General features: G+C 42.2%; 1 protein-coding gene across 1 annotated transcript; it reads left to right on the top strand.

The window, feature by feature from the left end:
- Positions 1-305: 305 nt before the first annotated feature.
- On the top strand, positions 306-10,194 carry DAPL1 (death associated protein like 1). Its single transcript, XM_064453295.1, has 4 exons — positions 306-424; positions 4,262-4,349; positions 8,264-8,327; positions 9,892-10,194. The coding sequence occupies exons 1-4, from the start codon at positions 367-369 to the stop codon at positions 10,009-10,011; spliced, it is 330 nt and encodes a 109-aa protein (XP_064309365.1). The 5' UTR covers positions 306-366; the 3' UTR covers positions 10,012-10,194.
- Positions 10,195-14,432: the final 4,238 nt, after the last annotated feature.

The following is a 14,432-nucleotide window of genomic DNA, read 5'->3' as shown; positions in this document are numbered from 1 at the left end:
CACCGCTCCTCACGGTCCCTCACCGTCCCTCACCACCCAATGTCCCTCACTACCCCTCGCGGTCGCTCACCGTCCCTCACCGCCGCTCACCGCTCCTCACGGTCCCTCACCGCCGCTCACCGCTCCTCACGGTCCCTCACCGTCCCTCACCACCCAATGTCCCTCACTACCCCTCGCGGTCGCTCACCGCCCCTCACCGCCGCTCACCGCTCCTCACAGTCCCTCACCCACCCTCGCGGTCCCTCCCCGCCCACTGTCCCTCACCGTGGCGCGACCCCCGCAACAGCCGCCCGCCCCCGCGCCCGCCCCCGCCCCGCCCCCGGCCGCAGAAGGTCGCTGCGCGTGCCGCGGCTCCCTCGCCCCGCCATGGTGCGGAGAAAGCGCGCTTCGCCGCCTCCGCCGCCAGGCAGGCGCCCTCCCGCAGGTAGGGGCTGGGGCCGCCCGGGTCTCCCGGCGCGGGGCGCTGCTGCGGGGGCCGCCGGGCTCCCAGAGCAGCGCGGGTCGGCGTCCCCCGGGCTGCGGGCCCCTCCGCGAGCAGAGCAAAGCCGGCTGCCGCGCGCCCCGGCCCCGGGGGCAGTGTGGCGGGTCTCTGAGGGGGCGCGGCCGCCGCCAAAATCGACCGACCTCGACAACCGCGGCTGCCGGCAGTGCCGGCCATCGGCGGAGCCGCCGGGACGGGCCGCCGCAGTCGGCGCGCGCTCCCAAGGCCCGCGGGGCTGTGGGGCGGCGGCGAGGCCGCGGGGGCGGGGGGCCGGTGGGCGCCGGCGGCCGGGGCCGCCCCGTCCTGTCTCCGTCTCCCGGCGCCGCCGGGCGCGCAGGGCCTGGGGCTGGACCTCCCGCAGGGGGAGCGCTCCTGGAGCCTCCGCGCAGCCCTGCCAGCCCCGGCGCGGGCGTGAAAGCGTGGCTGGCGTGCTCACCCCTTCCCCTCCGTCCGGGAGTGCCGCGCCTCGGTGCTAGATACTGCACCCGCTCCGTTAAACTTGAACTTAAACTGCTCGACTCTGGGTCCGATAGAGCAGGGCGGCATGAGTTTCTGCTGCTCTCTCAAGCAGGAGTGCGTTATCGAGTAATAGGGGGAGAAACAGGTATCGGTGATCTAATGAAATGTTTTTCTTCAGTGTTCCAGTCTTACTCCTCGCCTCTAACGTGAAAAACTTCCTCCTCCCTTCCCCCTTGGACTTGTTTATCTGGCTGAACGGTGCCTTCGAGTACGGGCCGCCGGGCGTTCGACGCGGCCCTCTAACCAGTGCTCACCGAACGGGTGACTTGTCAGATGTAATACCTGGTACTTGAATGCACGCCGAGGTTTGCTGGGGAACTCGTAAATGCGTGCGGGGGTAATCGGCTCCTCTGTTGGTTAGCGGTGCGGAGCTGGTGTCGCGGGGCACAGTTAGCAGCAGCGCTGGGCGCCCGCGCGTGCTGGGTGCGCGTGCGGGGCTCCTGAGGGTCAGCCTTCAGAACTGCGCAGCCGCAGCCGGGCAGGGTCCCCGCTCCTGCTGGCCCGTTGGGAGCAGTCATTGCCTGCAGAGCACAAGGTGTAACGGGTGGCTCATCAGGGCTGTAAAGTCTGCTTTGTTTTCTGGAAAGTTTATTTTTTAAAGCATGCTTTTACATGGATTTGTCATGTAAGTAGGTTCTCTTCAGCTTCACTTGTCTCCTGGAATATTTTTTTTTGTGTCTGTGTGGTGGGGACAGTTGAGTTGCACCTGAAAGGACCCTCAGACCACTACAGTCAGGGACCTAGTGCGGGTACTGGCAGTGAACTGCGTGACAGTGAACCGCAGTGGAAGTGACCGTCTCTGGCGGGGGGGGTGTGGCAGGAATAAGTTTTTTCAGCTATGCCCTTGGTGGACAAAGCAGGTCGAAGGTGGACACCTTTATTCTGACCATGGTATCCATAAGTTACCTTGGGAGTCAACAGAGCTCAGTGCCTTTGTTTTCAGTTTGGGGTTTTGGCTTTGGGGTTGGTTTTTTTGGGTGGGTGAGGAGGAGGATGTTCCTCCTTCCTTTCTGTCTGTCTTTAAATACATATGGTGTTTTAAATATGGAAATTAGTAAAAATTTTGGCACTTAAGTTCTTGACTGTTGGATTACATGGCTCACAGGGCATTTACAAAAATAAGAAAATTGAACTCTATTAAAACTTTGACATCCCTCTTAATTGCTTTGGAAAAAAAAAAATTACAAAGCAGCTTTCTGGTGCATTCCAGAAGCATCCATATTTAACTCTTCCATTGCCATGGATGTGTATGAGCAGGTTTCACAGCTGCTACTAGCAGCTATTTTGAAGTCAGTGAAAAGATCAAAATAATTATTAGAAATAACGCAGGACTTATAAATAACTTCCTTCTGTGGGCTTGTTGGTAGTACACACAATTCCTGACTGGCCACTCAGTATTTAAGTATCATCTTGTCATTTTGGGTATCTCTTTCCTCCTGCTCACCCTCCCAACACCCCAGCTCCCCCTTGGTGCTTTTGGTAAAGCTTCATAGTGTTAAGATGTCTTTGCCTCCTGGTGTGTCTGGATCTCTTCACCCTGCTAAATTAAAACTAAAAAAATGCTCTATCTAGAAATTGCCAGTCCTGCACATGTGTGCTTAGTGAAGGTCTCAAACCAAAAGTCATGGGTCTAGGTTCAGTTATGGTTTCTTACCTACTTCCTAAACTTCAGTTGGGTTCCCATTTGTGGTTTGACTCATTCCTAAAAAGCCAAAAAAACCCCAAAGCTGTGGAAGAATACTTGGGATAACTTGCATTGGTGTTCTGGACAAACTTACTGTAAAGGGAACGTTTTGTCAGGAAAATAAGTCTTAAGACCTTGAAATATTCGAGGGTCTTTTGTGTGTATATGTGGTGTTTAGTTTTGTTTTTTAATTCTCATAATTCTTGTTTAAAGATGCCTCACATGTTATTTCCTGCTTACAAAGACAAGTTTCACGCTTTGTGAGCTGAGGGTATTTAGAATCTTGATTCTCTATGGGTAGATAATTGGAAATGGTTGACATTCCTATTTCAGAGGAGACTCTTCATTTTGCAGTTAGACTCCCAAAATAATTTGGTTCAGGCTATATCTCTAGCATATTTGCAGCTGTAAGATGGCTAGGTGATTCATTTGCTGCTTATACAGCAGTATAATTAACTGCATATATGTAATTTTAAAAAGAAAATCCAAGCCTAGATATTGCAGAACTCCAGCACTGTAAAGCTACTTTGGACATGACTGAAGGAGAATTCTTGTTTCTAAAACTAAACCTGCAATGAGGAAATACAAGGTGAGGAGTCAGATTTAATAGAAAATGGGTGTTAGTTACAGATGGACACAGCTGCTCCCCCAAAAATGGCCAAATATATTTCTCATTCTATTCAGCTGATTAATTCTTGAAACTTTTCTCTCTTCCCTGTTCACTCCTGCCCCCAAATACTTGCTTTTGAAAACTCTAGTCTTGATTATTCATAATAAGAATAGGAACCTTGCTGTAAGGTGAAGCAACTGCTTCAAAATAAGTAGAAACATATACTAAGTTTGTTCTTATTCTCACAGTTTTAAAACTTAAAATAGCCTCATGAACAGGGAGAAAGTATTTCTTTCAACAAGATGTTTTAGATAACTTTCCATGTTCTTTGTTCAGAATTGAAGTTTCTGACATGCCTCAGAACTTAAATTGTTATTGTTAGGTCGCCTGTAACTTAATTAGTGCTAATTGGTTTTGTGATTGGCAGATATCTTAACAAAATATAATTAAACATGTTAGAACATAAGTACAAGATAAGTACGCATCTGGTTCTTACCTGCATTATTAGGTTTATTCTAGAACACCTTGAGCAAATCACAAAATCTTTATTGCTGTTGGTGACTTTGTTTGAAAACCCAAAAGTGTTTAGAGGTTTGTCTATTTGTTTTGCTTTTTTTAAACTGGAAACTGTTACACCTGAGACTTATGGGGGAAGAATGCATATTAACATAATAAGGTGTTAAGATTTAATATCGTCAGCGGTGACCACAACTCCTCCGACTTCTTGATTATAGTAGTTAGATGTTTGTTTGAGTATGCCATGATGCAGGAGTTTAAAGTCTTTGCTGGATCTTTGGCTTACTTCTCTGTATGTGTGTGTTTAAAAGTGAAGCATAGAGTTAAATACTGAAAGGTGATTTCTTGTCAACAATTATCCGGTGTATAAGTGTGTTTTCCTTCTCTAAATGTAAACAGTGTAGTATGTAGTTGTCTATATTCTTACATAAATCATATTTTCTTTTTGCAGTCAAAGCTGGAGGTATGAGAGTGTCTAAAAAGCAAGACAATGGACCTGTTGAAAAACATGCTAAACCTCCAGGAAAAGAAAAGACAAGGTATTGCACTACAGGGCTTGTTTTTCTCTGCCCCATAGCTAAAGTTCATAGGTGATGGGCTAAAGTTTGAAAACTAAGACAGCTCTTAATTTCTGAAAAGTTTAAATTGCACAAGTTATTTTAAGAATTATAGGTAAAAGGCAACTTTAAGGTAATCATTGACTTAAAAAAAAAAAAATATTCCCCCCAAAAAGGACGATGCTTTGCAATAAAAGACAAAGGCTGAATCTCTTCCCTGTTGTCATGTGTTATGGAACAGAAATTAAAACCATGTGTTGCCTACCTGTACCTAATAAAGTAATGGTCAGACAGTTTCCAGTGAAATAAGAGTGAATTTTAGGCTGTTCTCATTCTGAAGGAGACTAAACCCACATCTCCCGCCCCCCACAATGAGTCTCTTATCTCCTGTACAGGCTATATCTCCTATTTTAATCTGAAATCTAATTGGGGTTTTTCTGTTTTCTACTTCATAAGGTTACTCAAACTATTTTGCCCAAAATAAAGGCATGCTTCTACTTTTGAATAAGGTGGCAGCGACTGGTTGAAATGGTCATCAAAACAAATATTTTTTTATAGCTTTTTCAAATGAAGACAAAATGTTCTTCTAAAATATATGCACTTTTCTTAAATACCACTTAAAAAAAAAAAAGTTGGCTAATATAAAGAGGGTAAAATTTTAATGACTTGTGGTGTTTCTGAAATTGCATTAGAGTCTGACTTCTAAATGGAACACAGTGCCCATATAGGATTTAGATACTCAGGTGTTTGCTTCAATTGCAATTTTAAACTTTCTCAGTGGCCACCCAGTTTAGATGCTCCTTATCTCACCGTATACCTTCGTTTTTTGCACAAAAAGTTCTCTTTAAGAGCCTGCAGTTCTTCTGGGGTGTATCTAGAACTGCATAGTTATTGCAGAGTACCTAGCACACCTGCTAATTGCTGTGATGTTCAGAAACCAGTCAGTGTGATGCTAACGTTTTGCTCAAAGGAGCCTGATCCAGTGGTTTGATCTTGGAACACACCTGCTGTGTCCTGATAGCTATGACCTTGCTGTGCAAGGAAGTGGTGTACATATCTTCTTCCATACGATAACTTGGGTATTTGTGAGGAAGGGGAAGACCTGAATTTTGGCTTGCTGTCAGCTAAAAGTGGTACATATCTTGCTATGTCACTTGCCTTCACCAGTAAGCTAGATGTTTCCTGTTGAAGTTTCATAGAAAAGAGACTCACAGAAAAAGACTTTGTAGAAAAACACTTGAGATTTGTGGGGATAAGATAAAATGTAATGGTTAAAGCACTGTGCTTGGGGAGGTGGATCTAAAATTACACTCAGCTTTAACTTGTGTGCGTTGAATATCCCTTTTGTCAGTGTTCAAAATAATGTGTCAGTTGAGACTGGAACTTGGATATCCTGCTCTAATGAGTGCTTCTGCATCTAGTGTACACTCTTTTCTAGCCCTCAAACACTAAATTTTTTGCTGCTCAGTGGCCCAGCTCCAAGAGGAGAGCACAGTCTGATCTTGTAGACTCTTGAGAGCGGGAGATGAGTGTTTCATTCCCTTTACAAAGGGGACAGCCTGGAATTCATTCTTCCCTTGGAAATCATTGAGCATTTACTTTATTAGGCATGGGTAGGGAACACATCTGTTGTTGCTTTAAAAGTGACTTTTCATCTTGCTATGAAAAAGCACTTGTAAGCAAATATTTTTACCTGTAGAAGTGGGCTCTGATTTCTGTCTGGATGTAGATGCCTCTCCTGTAGTCCCAGTTTGGGACTAGTTTTATGCATAAAAGTAAACTGAAACAAAACAGGATTAAATATTCTGTATTTCCGAAGAACAGAACTCCATACAAGCTGTCTTTGTATTATCCTCATGATAGCTTGCTCTGGGCTTGCTGAAGAGGCCTGTCCAAACTAGGAGCAGGTCTAGAATCATGTCTTTATTAAAGCATATCTTGGAACTATCCTGAAAGCTGTGAATTACTCCTTCCACTGCTGGGGATTTAGGGACATCGGTTACTTTTTACCTATATGAAAGAAGCCACCTATACTATGTAGTTTCTGTAGTCCCCACGTGACCATTGAAAAAGCTTGGATTAGACAGGCTAGGTAAGTGGTCCAGGTGACTTTGTTTTGATTCCCACTTCTTTCCCCACACTGAGATTTAAGTTGCCTCTATTACTTTTGATAAACAGAGTTACCTCTGGCATTTCTGAATATCTTTAGCTGCTGTCAAGAAGGCTTCCTTGTTAGTTGAATTTCTGTGTGTACATTGCAATCGTAGTATCAGTGTGTCTGACAGTCACTACAAAGTACTGTAATCTAGTAATGTCATTGTGAAATAGATAATTTTGCCAGGAGTTAAAAGGGAAGCTTATGACTGACAACTTTTGGACCAAGATAGGATTTTATTTTTTCCTCTAAAATGTTATCAGCTTGATAAATTCTAAATTAACTGGTTTTAGCCATATTTAACACTGACGTATTGACACTATTTCTTGGCAAGCTACAGAAATCGCCACTGTAGGTTTTTCTGTGTGGTTTTTTTGTCCTCCTCACTGGCTTGGAGGACACTAACCTAAAATACAATTTTTGGAACAAAGCTGAGCCATTAACACTGACTTCTTACCTCTTTCTAGGTCTCTGTGCCAGCATCGATAGTTACTCAATATAGTATACATGCCTTGTTGGGATGATGGATTTCATTGGCAGGTTGCAAAGTCACAGAGAACTCTGTTAAGTTGTTCAGTAGCCAACATATACAGACCCCTTGCCTCTAAGTTCTGATTTGGCTGAGATTATCTGAGAGGCTCAAAGTCACTGTCATAGCTTAAAGTGGCTACTCAGAGCCGAGATTGGTCTTGGCAGGAGCTGAGCTTTGGGAGTTAGTTGGAAAAAAAAAAGCTTGCTCTAAAGTTGCCATAGAACATAATGCATCGTGTTAATAACTAGATGCCTGCCTGATAGTTTTCTGACAATACATTTCGCTGTACCTCACTATTTAAGAGAAATGATTCAAAGTTTGGTGTGTTCTTGGGTTTTTGTTGTTTATTAATAACTTGGGGGCTTTTTTTGGTTTACGGTTTTTCTGGAGTTAGAAGGTTTTTATTTGCTTTGATTGCCACTTGTCCAGGTGTAGTTTTGCTGCTGTCTTTTTCATAGTCATAGTTATGTGATGGCATAAGCAGATCTTGAATAACTTATATTTGTCAGTGTGGTAAACTGCATGGATTGCTGAATTGAAATTTCGGTAGGAAATGTCTTGCCTCATCCACAGAATCATTAACTTAACTAAAGCAGTATCGGCTTTTTCAAGAGTCACATTTAATGTGTCTGGCTCCATGTGTAAGGGTAATAAGGTTTTTTTGACTCTATTTTAAGCAACAGAGGTGTCGCTGCAAATAATGGTATCATCAGAAGAATGTGCAATCCAGAGTTCTTCCTATTGCTGAACTAAAGGATTTCATATCCACAGATAAACCATCTGTGGAATATTGGTAATGTGGCTGTTCTTCACTGGAATACAAAGAAGTTAGTGGGATAATCTTGCACAAAAAGTTCTTGCTCGACAAACTGCTGTTGTCAAAGAAAACATTCCCCAAAAGCAGAGGGTGAATTTCTTAATAGATCTAGATTGGAATAAAGAAAATTACATTGTCAAATCCCTTTTGAGGTACTTAAGGATGTTTTAGAGATTTTTGTATAAAACAGCCTGCAACACGGATTTTGCGTTGTTTTATTCTGAGGCAGCATACCTTTTTTTAATATCATATAGTCTTTAATGCAATTAAAGGATTTAGCTCCAAAACCTGACTTGTTACTACAAAATGTTTTGTATTAAGTCTGGAAAATGAAAGTGACAAGTGTTTCTGTGAGATGAAAATGCTAAACAATGTTTTCTTTTGCTTTACAGTGCTGTTGCCACTTTTTCAAAAACTCGGAACATGGGTGTCTTGCTAGCAGAAGTTCTGGGCAAAGTAAGTACATCTGGAAGAACAAGATACACATTTGTCAGGGCTTTTCCATAAAGCTGAACATTAAAAAACAAAAAACAAACAAACAAAACCCCCAAAAAACTATCACAAAATGTGAATTTTCCTTAAAAGTGCTGTCATCTGACACTGGTAGGTTGGTCATCTACTGCTGTTCTTGAGATGATCTGTTTCTTTAGCTAGGTGGCTGAAAAGTAACTAGCCTTCCCTCCTTTTGCTGCTATGGTTGGTTCCATTCCTATTTAACACTAAGTAGCCCCAGGGTAGTTCTGTATACCTGTTACAGAAAAGTACAGCAAGATGTTAAGGTGTGTCCTTTTTCTGAAGAGGTATGTTGATATAGATTTATTGAAATGCGGGGAAGAACTGTCAGTGACATAGTACGTTCGTGGCAGAGCTGGGATTACAACCCAGAGCAAAACCTAGTCTTCAGTTCTTTATCCCACTGTAGAAATAGCTTTAACTTCTGTAAGGGTCCAACTTAGAGAGGCAAAAGGATAGATTCTTGAGGGAGGTGGGTAGTGTCACTGACAAGGGCACAGTGGATCCCAAGATGGTGAGCTAATGTCCAACGACTGTAAATGATCCCCAAAACAACAGGCACAGTGTATTCCACTGTTCCCACATACGCAGCTATTTCACCCAAGGCCTGACACTAGATAGTCAAGCATCATCTTGGCTCCTCCCTTGGAAATACTACAAGATAACTTAAACATTTGTGTCGCAAAGCTGTTGACCCTTCTATTCACCTTTATGTTTGCAACTACTGTCCAGTGTCTCTTGCTAGGCTGTTGATGCAGTCTCTTAAACCTACACTTTGCAAGAGCTGATTTAACAAGCAGCTTTTTAATTTGCATGCTAATCTGAAGATCTGACAGTTGCCACCTATATTTCGTACACCAGTGTTTAGATTCTGAAGCGTACAAGAGTTCCTCATCCTTAGAGCTTGGTAAAACCACAGTTGCATCATTTCAGCATAAGCCTTTCATCAGCAAATGTGATTATAGCTTTAGCATGTAGATCTTTAATTTTTGCTTAGACTTGTTTAAGGAGAGCAGATGCAGTTCATCCTGCTTCTCTTCTGCTTGTCCCATCTCCTCTGTTCTGACCTACCATTTCCTTTTCCTGTTGGTTTCCAGAATCTCATACATGAAGCTTCCTCAGTAGTTTAGAAAGTGATAGTTAGATACTGTAATGATAATGATTTGAACCTGGGAAAATAAGAAATTGAAGCAACTTACTATTAACTCTGGCATACTGGTTATTTGCTCTGCTTTCTTTATCTTGACAGCTCATTTCTATGAACTACTAAAAAGGGAGGGGAAAAAAATAGTTCACTGGAGGCAGTCAGGCTAATATCACTTTGAAAACAGAAATTACAATTAAATATACAGAGTCACCATGAGTTTTATTTATTGATCATTTGAACTTTTTGTGGAGTTAAGTTTTACTACCTTTTTTAACTACTTTCATATAATGGAATTTAGAATACAGCTTTCTTGCTGTGCTCTTCCTATCACAACTTTCTCCCCTCCCCTTAATGTTACAGATGAACCACAGAATTCATGCAGCAGCATTACAAGTGCCTCACCAAAAGCCACAGCCTGCCTTGGAGAAGTTCATACTGCCTAAAAGAATTTACACTATTCAACAGCCACGGAAATGTTAAGATACTCATAAAATACTCATGTTTACTTAAAAGTGAGTTTCTATTCTAAATAGCACTTAGCACACTGTACTAAAATGATCAAAAGCTGCATGCCTTATTTACTGTATTTCTGTCATTGACAATAAAATTATAAGAAGAGTTACTAAATGTACTTGGGATTTATTAAAATATCATGGCGTCTAACCTGGCTTTGCTAGTGTACAGTAATTACTCAATGCCAGAAGTCTTAACGCTTCATTTACTGTGTGAATTTTGACTGAAATACTGGAAAACTGTCAGCTGTATTTTTTTTCTTTTTTAACTTAATGATAGCAAAGCTGAAGTGAACATGATCCTAAGAAAGCAGGTCACAACTGAAAGGCATGTGTTTTGTTTTAATTTAGGCTGAAGCATTCTGTGCTGAACGTGTGCCTTAGGCTTACTGCATGACAAACTTGAGAAAGTCCTGTGAAGGATTTCCATGCAGTGGAAAAAAAATACTTTTCCTGCAGTAATAGCTTACAGCATTTCTTTCTGTAAGGAAATCCAGCTCCTCTGCAGAGATTCCTCTGCTGGGATCCAGGCAGTAGAAAGAACCAAGTGATAATAGTCTGTTAGTGTGAAACCCTTTGGGCTTGAGGGGGATGAGTGAAGGAAGGACCTGCCTTGGAGCTGGACCTCTGGGATGAGAGGGCAGGTACAAGGGAGGAGTCGGTGCAGAGAATACTGTGACTTGAATATGGAGTCTGAGGTTGGTAGGACGGGACATGAGGCTGAAAAGTGATGAGACTGAGCATGGACTGGTAGTTGTAGGGTCTTGAGGGGTCAGGCTTAATAAAGGGGGGGAGCAATTGTAAATACAAGGACAGGAAGTATCTTTGAGCCTTGTCTGCTTATGCTGTTGGCAAAAGACAATGGAAATAGTTAGCCCTGCCCAGCTGAGAGGATAATGCTCTCCTCCTGCTGCTAGTTGCTTGGGTAGCTCAGCTGACTTGCTCTAAATTGAATTCTGCTGGGTCTGTTGGGGGTTTGTTGGTTTGTTTTTTAAGGTAGTGATTGCAGATGAATGTGCGGCTAAAATTGTAGCCAAGGAGTCCAGATAAACTTAATATGAAAGGTGATGCTCAGAAATGTTTATATTGTCAATGAGGCTTCTTTTTATAGTGTACTTTCCACATGACTACAGTGGAAATCTATTATAAACATATAAAACGCTCCCTCTTAAATAGAGGGATCCCAGGTGGGTTACTCAGAATTAGTGTTACCAAATAACATGAATGTCTGCTTAATTTATCCATCCATAAAATGTAAATGACTTCATATGTTGATCAAAGATAAAATTATGATCACAGGAGGTGATTAGTTGTATGTGCAATAAACAATTCAGTTACACCTGGAATAAGTAGGAAAAATTAATAGTGCTGCTCTCATGAAGATGATTGGGTTTTTTCTCCCATGTTCTTTAATTGACTGGTAGCTAAAATATTGTCACTGTTACCCTGGACAACAGTAGCAATATACTTTATGGATACTAAAGTTGTTGGTACAGGATTTGGAAAAGAGCTAATTCTGCTTTTGTATCATATATAGCACACTTCCCATTCCCCCAGTTGACTCTAGATAAATGAATATCAATATGAATGTAAATGATCAACCATGATTTGAGTTAAAGCTGTCCTTCATGTGTGAAGTGATTATTCATGCTCTCAAGGCCAAAAATAGCACCATGCACTTTAGCATGTCAGTGGCTAATACATGCTCCCTACAGAAAGAACATTAGTAAAAACTGTAGAGTTACAGTCTTTATCCTTTTTTGTTTCTAAAGAAAATCAACAGCCAGTGAAAAATCAAAGGGTCTTAGTCTGAGGACCTTTATGAACATACTTTCTATGAAGTAATCTGCTTCTGAGAATTTGTTCTGGCCAAGGATGTAACGCAAAATGAGATCTTGCAGGAAAAGGATTGTCTTTTCCCAGGTTATACCCAGCCTTCCCCTGGAAGCTTAACATACACCTGAGTGGAGAAACCATTTGAACACCCTTTTCTGGTGCCTGGAAGGGGATGGGATGTATCCTGGCACAGTACAGAAATGGGCAACTGTGGTGAGTTGCACCCTGCTGCAAGGAGTCAGTCTAACACTGTGGGAATTGAGATACCTGGGATCCCTGTTTCTATTGTATATCCCTAGAGTGGGTGAAAATACTACTGTCCTAGTTATGTGCAGATCGGCTGGGGGGAGTTTGACCTGTTATTGCAGTGTTTCATCATTGTAGTTGTGTAAACACCCATGTTGTCATGTAACATTAACATTGCTGCCAAGTGGCTGTGAATAAACCAAGGGATCTGACTGCCCTTCTGCTAGTTCTTTATTTGATTTTTCAGTTTGGGTGTGGTTTGATTTTTTTTTTTAAATTAATGTTATTTAAGCTGTTGAAGGTCGTATGTTCAGGGTAGGGATGGTTGCAATGTAGGAGGGAGCTATAGGAAATTACTTCCATGACATAAATCAGGTAGTCATATGGCCATTGCTTATGGATGTCATAGTTCTGTTTAAAAGGTCCTGCGTACTGCTCTCAGGGGTGCACATTTAGCAAGCTCAAGTCTGTACAGGTGAATTAAGTATATGCAGTAGCTCAGGTTCTGGAATTATAGTGTCTTTTGTATTGGCAAGCAGGAGTTATGCAGCATAGGCTCAGCATGTGTTTCTGTGAGGCTGCTAGGAAGCATCAGTCCTGGAAGAATGAATCCCTGCATGTGTTGCAGTGGTGCCTGGGATCCGTAGACATACAGAACATACCTGGAGTGGTGGTGGGGGAGTTCCAAACAGCCTAGCAGAAAGCCTCCTTTAAGGTAAAGTATCTGCCATGTTCTACCTGTGCAGAAATGTTGAGGTGTACAAAGAGGACCCAACAAGAAGTCCGGAGGCCTAATCTTGATACACTCATTTCATGGTTTTACTAAAGGTAAAGCAGGTGCAAGCTCCTCTTCTGCTATAACACATACCTTGCGGAGCAAGAAATGCGGCAACTGCTCTACTTCATTTGCTACCCCTGTTGGATGTTGTCCCGTGGTGGTGTTACAAGTAGTGTTTCACACTTGCTTTTTGTTCAATAGCACTTACTAGGCTTTGGAGGGAATCTGAGAGATTTGTATAGAGAACAAACTAAACTCCACTGCTTAAATGTATTAGAATTAAGAACATTATATAATGAAGAGCACTCCCTTTTCAACCAAGTCAGTCTTCTACTCATCTGTTATATTTTGACAGGCACACTGTCAGGTGAGTTATTTTCTCTAATTTATTTCTATTTATTAAGGTGTTCTGCTAAACAGGACAGCTAAAACTGCGTTTTGAACTTCTAAATAATAGACAACTTAGTTTTTCATCCTGTTTGTGCCCTCCATTCTGTGTCATTTTAGTTTGTGTTTGTATGATCATTGGTAATACTATGATGAATCAGTTGGGCCTTCTGTTTCAGGGAGTTTGCTTTATTTAGTTCAAGTTGTAATTTAGTACTTTGCTTTCCTTTTTTAAATTAGAACTATAGCTAAATTCAGAACGTAAGAAACACAGGTGGTTTGCTAGAAAAAACCTTGCAGGAAGACTGTTTTCAGGCTTCTTGGGGGTTATTACAAGTGATGCAGGCATTCAGCAAGAATGGCATGGTTTCAGGAAATTATTTCTTCTGTCGATCTTTATTTCATCATTTTGATGGACACAGTATTGGTTAATATGCGGTGGTTTTTATCTGTAGACCTCAAAAGAACTTACAGAGATGGGAATGACTGAAGCCAAGTGGCAATGAAAGCGGTGAAAACAGATTTCAGTGTCGATTGGTTCAACATGTTGGTGAACTTGATAATGTCACATATCCTGTTTGACAGCCTGAGTAAGACACACACATTTTGCTGGCCTTCCCTGTAGGGGTGAATTTCCTCTTGGGCAAGGAATAGTCTCTACCTTTAGGCACCTGACACTCCCAGACTAGTGGTGCTCAACAGAGCTGTTCGGGAACCCATCGGTGTGCAACTCTGAACTGGTCTGCAGTGAACCACAGCATATGCTGTTAAGTGTGCAGACGGAGGTCTGAATTGTGATTTTTCTGACTCTTGCATCAAACTGCAGCAGATGAAATGGGGAAGAAATTACACATGGTGAGCCTGGGAAGTTACAGTAAAAAACTATAACAAAAGGCTTGATTTTAATAAATACATACTAACTGTTGTTTAAAGCCTCTATCCCTTCCAAGCTGTACTTGTTCAGCCAGTTCTTCTCAAGTCACTTGCACAGATTTGCAAATAACTTCAGACACCGTAACCTCTCCCTGGTGTACAAAACACAGAAGTTCTGGAAACTGGTACGCACATAAGCCCAAGCATTTACTGAGCTCATCTCTAGTTTCAGTGGTAGAGGAGTATATTTCTAGAATATTAAAAAAAAA

This window comes from Phalacrocorax carbo, chromosome 5 (assembly GCF_963921805.1).
Source record: "Phalacrocorax carbo chromosome 5, bPhaCar2.1, whole genome shotgun sequence".
NCBI lineage: Eukaryota > Metazoa > Chordata > Aves > Suliformes > Phalacrocoracidae > Phalacrocorax > Phalacrocorax carbo.
Note: the sequence above shows the minus strand (reverse complement) of the source record. Positions and strands in the feature narration are given on the sequence as shown.

Coding starts and splice junctions, on each gene's coding strand:
- DAPL1 (XM_064453295.1), top strand. CDS start 367: ATGGTGCGGAGAAAGCGCGCTTCGCCGCCTCCGCCGCCAGGCAGGCGC. Junction 425..4,261: donor AGGCAGGCGCCCTCCCGCAG/GTAGGGGCTGGG, acceptor TTCTTTTTGCAG/TCAAAGCTGGAGGTATGAGA. Junction 8,328..9,891: donor TAGCAGAAGTTCTGGGCAAA/GTAAGTACATCT, acceptor TTAATGTTACAG/ATGAACCACAGAATTCATGC.